Raw genomic sequence first — 850 nt, forward strand, 5'->3', positions numbered from 1 at the left:
AAACAAACACTGCTCTGACCTAGGATGTCTCCAAGTCATAAAATTGATTAGGAAAATATTCTGGGAGAACTCTACTATCTCTTTAAATCTGTTAAATTCTTCCCCTGATTTCTTTACCAACTAAAGACCATGGTCAGTGCAAGATACAAACCTAGAAAGACCTTGAACTGTACTGCCTGAGTAGACATCTTTCTTTTAAGCTAATAAAACCCTTCATTTTCAATGCAATTGCCCATACATTAATTTCATAATGTTTCACTCACTTCCCCTCTTCCTTGCCTTCCCTCTCTCTCTTTTCAGATTAAAGAAAATCCAGATGGGGTGCAGGTGCTGCAAAATGATACAAAGGTACAACAGAACAAGAGCTGCTTAGACTGAATAAAAGAAATGCATTAAAATCTGTGTCTGACCTCCCCCACACCTGTAACAAATTAAGCTTGTTTACAAGGTTGGAGTTTTCCCTGAAGTTTACAGTATCTTTAAAGTCATGCCAGAACAGAGTCATACTGATTTCCTGTGAATATCCTTTTGATTTACTCTAATGGAGGTCCATTTCTATAACAACAATCCACACAAAAAAAATAGTGTGACATTGAAAATTCATCTTTAGCAAGGCTTCTTCTCATTTAGACACCGTGAGCTTCCCTCAATTCAGTAGAACGAAGAGCACAGACTTTGTCAGATCCTCCCTCCCTCGTAAGCAATAATAATTAGATACAGACCCTTCCTTTCATCATAGCTTTTTAATGTAGATAATTGTGGGAACACTTCCCATATTAAAAGTCTCCTTGGTGAAGAAGGCTAGCTAGTTTTAAAAAGGCACTTCAGCCCCACTTGAGGGCTACTCTTT

General features: G+C 37.9%; 1 protein-coding gene across 1 annotated transcript in view; it reads left to right on the forward strand.

Moving 5' to 3' along the window:
• Positions 1-316: 316 nt before the first annotated feature.
• The window catches only part of LOC104496605 (chromosome unknown open reading frame, human C4orf19), a gene marked incomplete at its 3' end in the record, with an annotated part of 2,174 nt that continues 1,640 nt past the window's right edge, over positions 317-850 (forward strand). Inside the window, exon 1 of the mRNA XM_010139750.1 lies at positions 317-348. Within this exon, the coding sequence (XP_010138052.1) occupies positions 317-348 (32 nt within the window). The remainder of the gene's footprint in view (positions 349-850) is intronic.

Source organism: Buceros rhinoceros, unplaced genomic scaffold (genome assembly GCF_000710305.1).
Source record: "Buceros rhinoceros silvestris isolate BGI_N320 unplaced genomic scaffold, ASM71030v1 scaffold13237, whole genome shotgun sequence".
In the NCBI taxonomy this organism is placed as follows: domain Eukaryota; kingdom Metazoa; phylum Chordata; class Aves; order Bucerotiformes; family Bucerotidae; genus Buceros; species Buceros rhinoceros.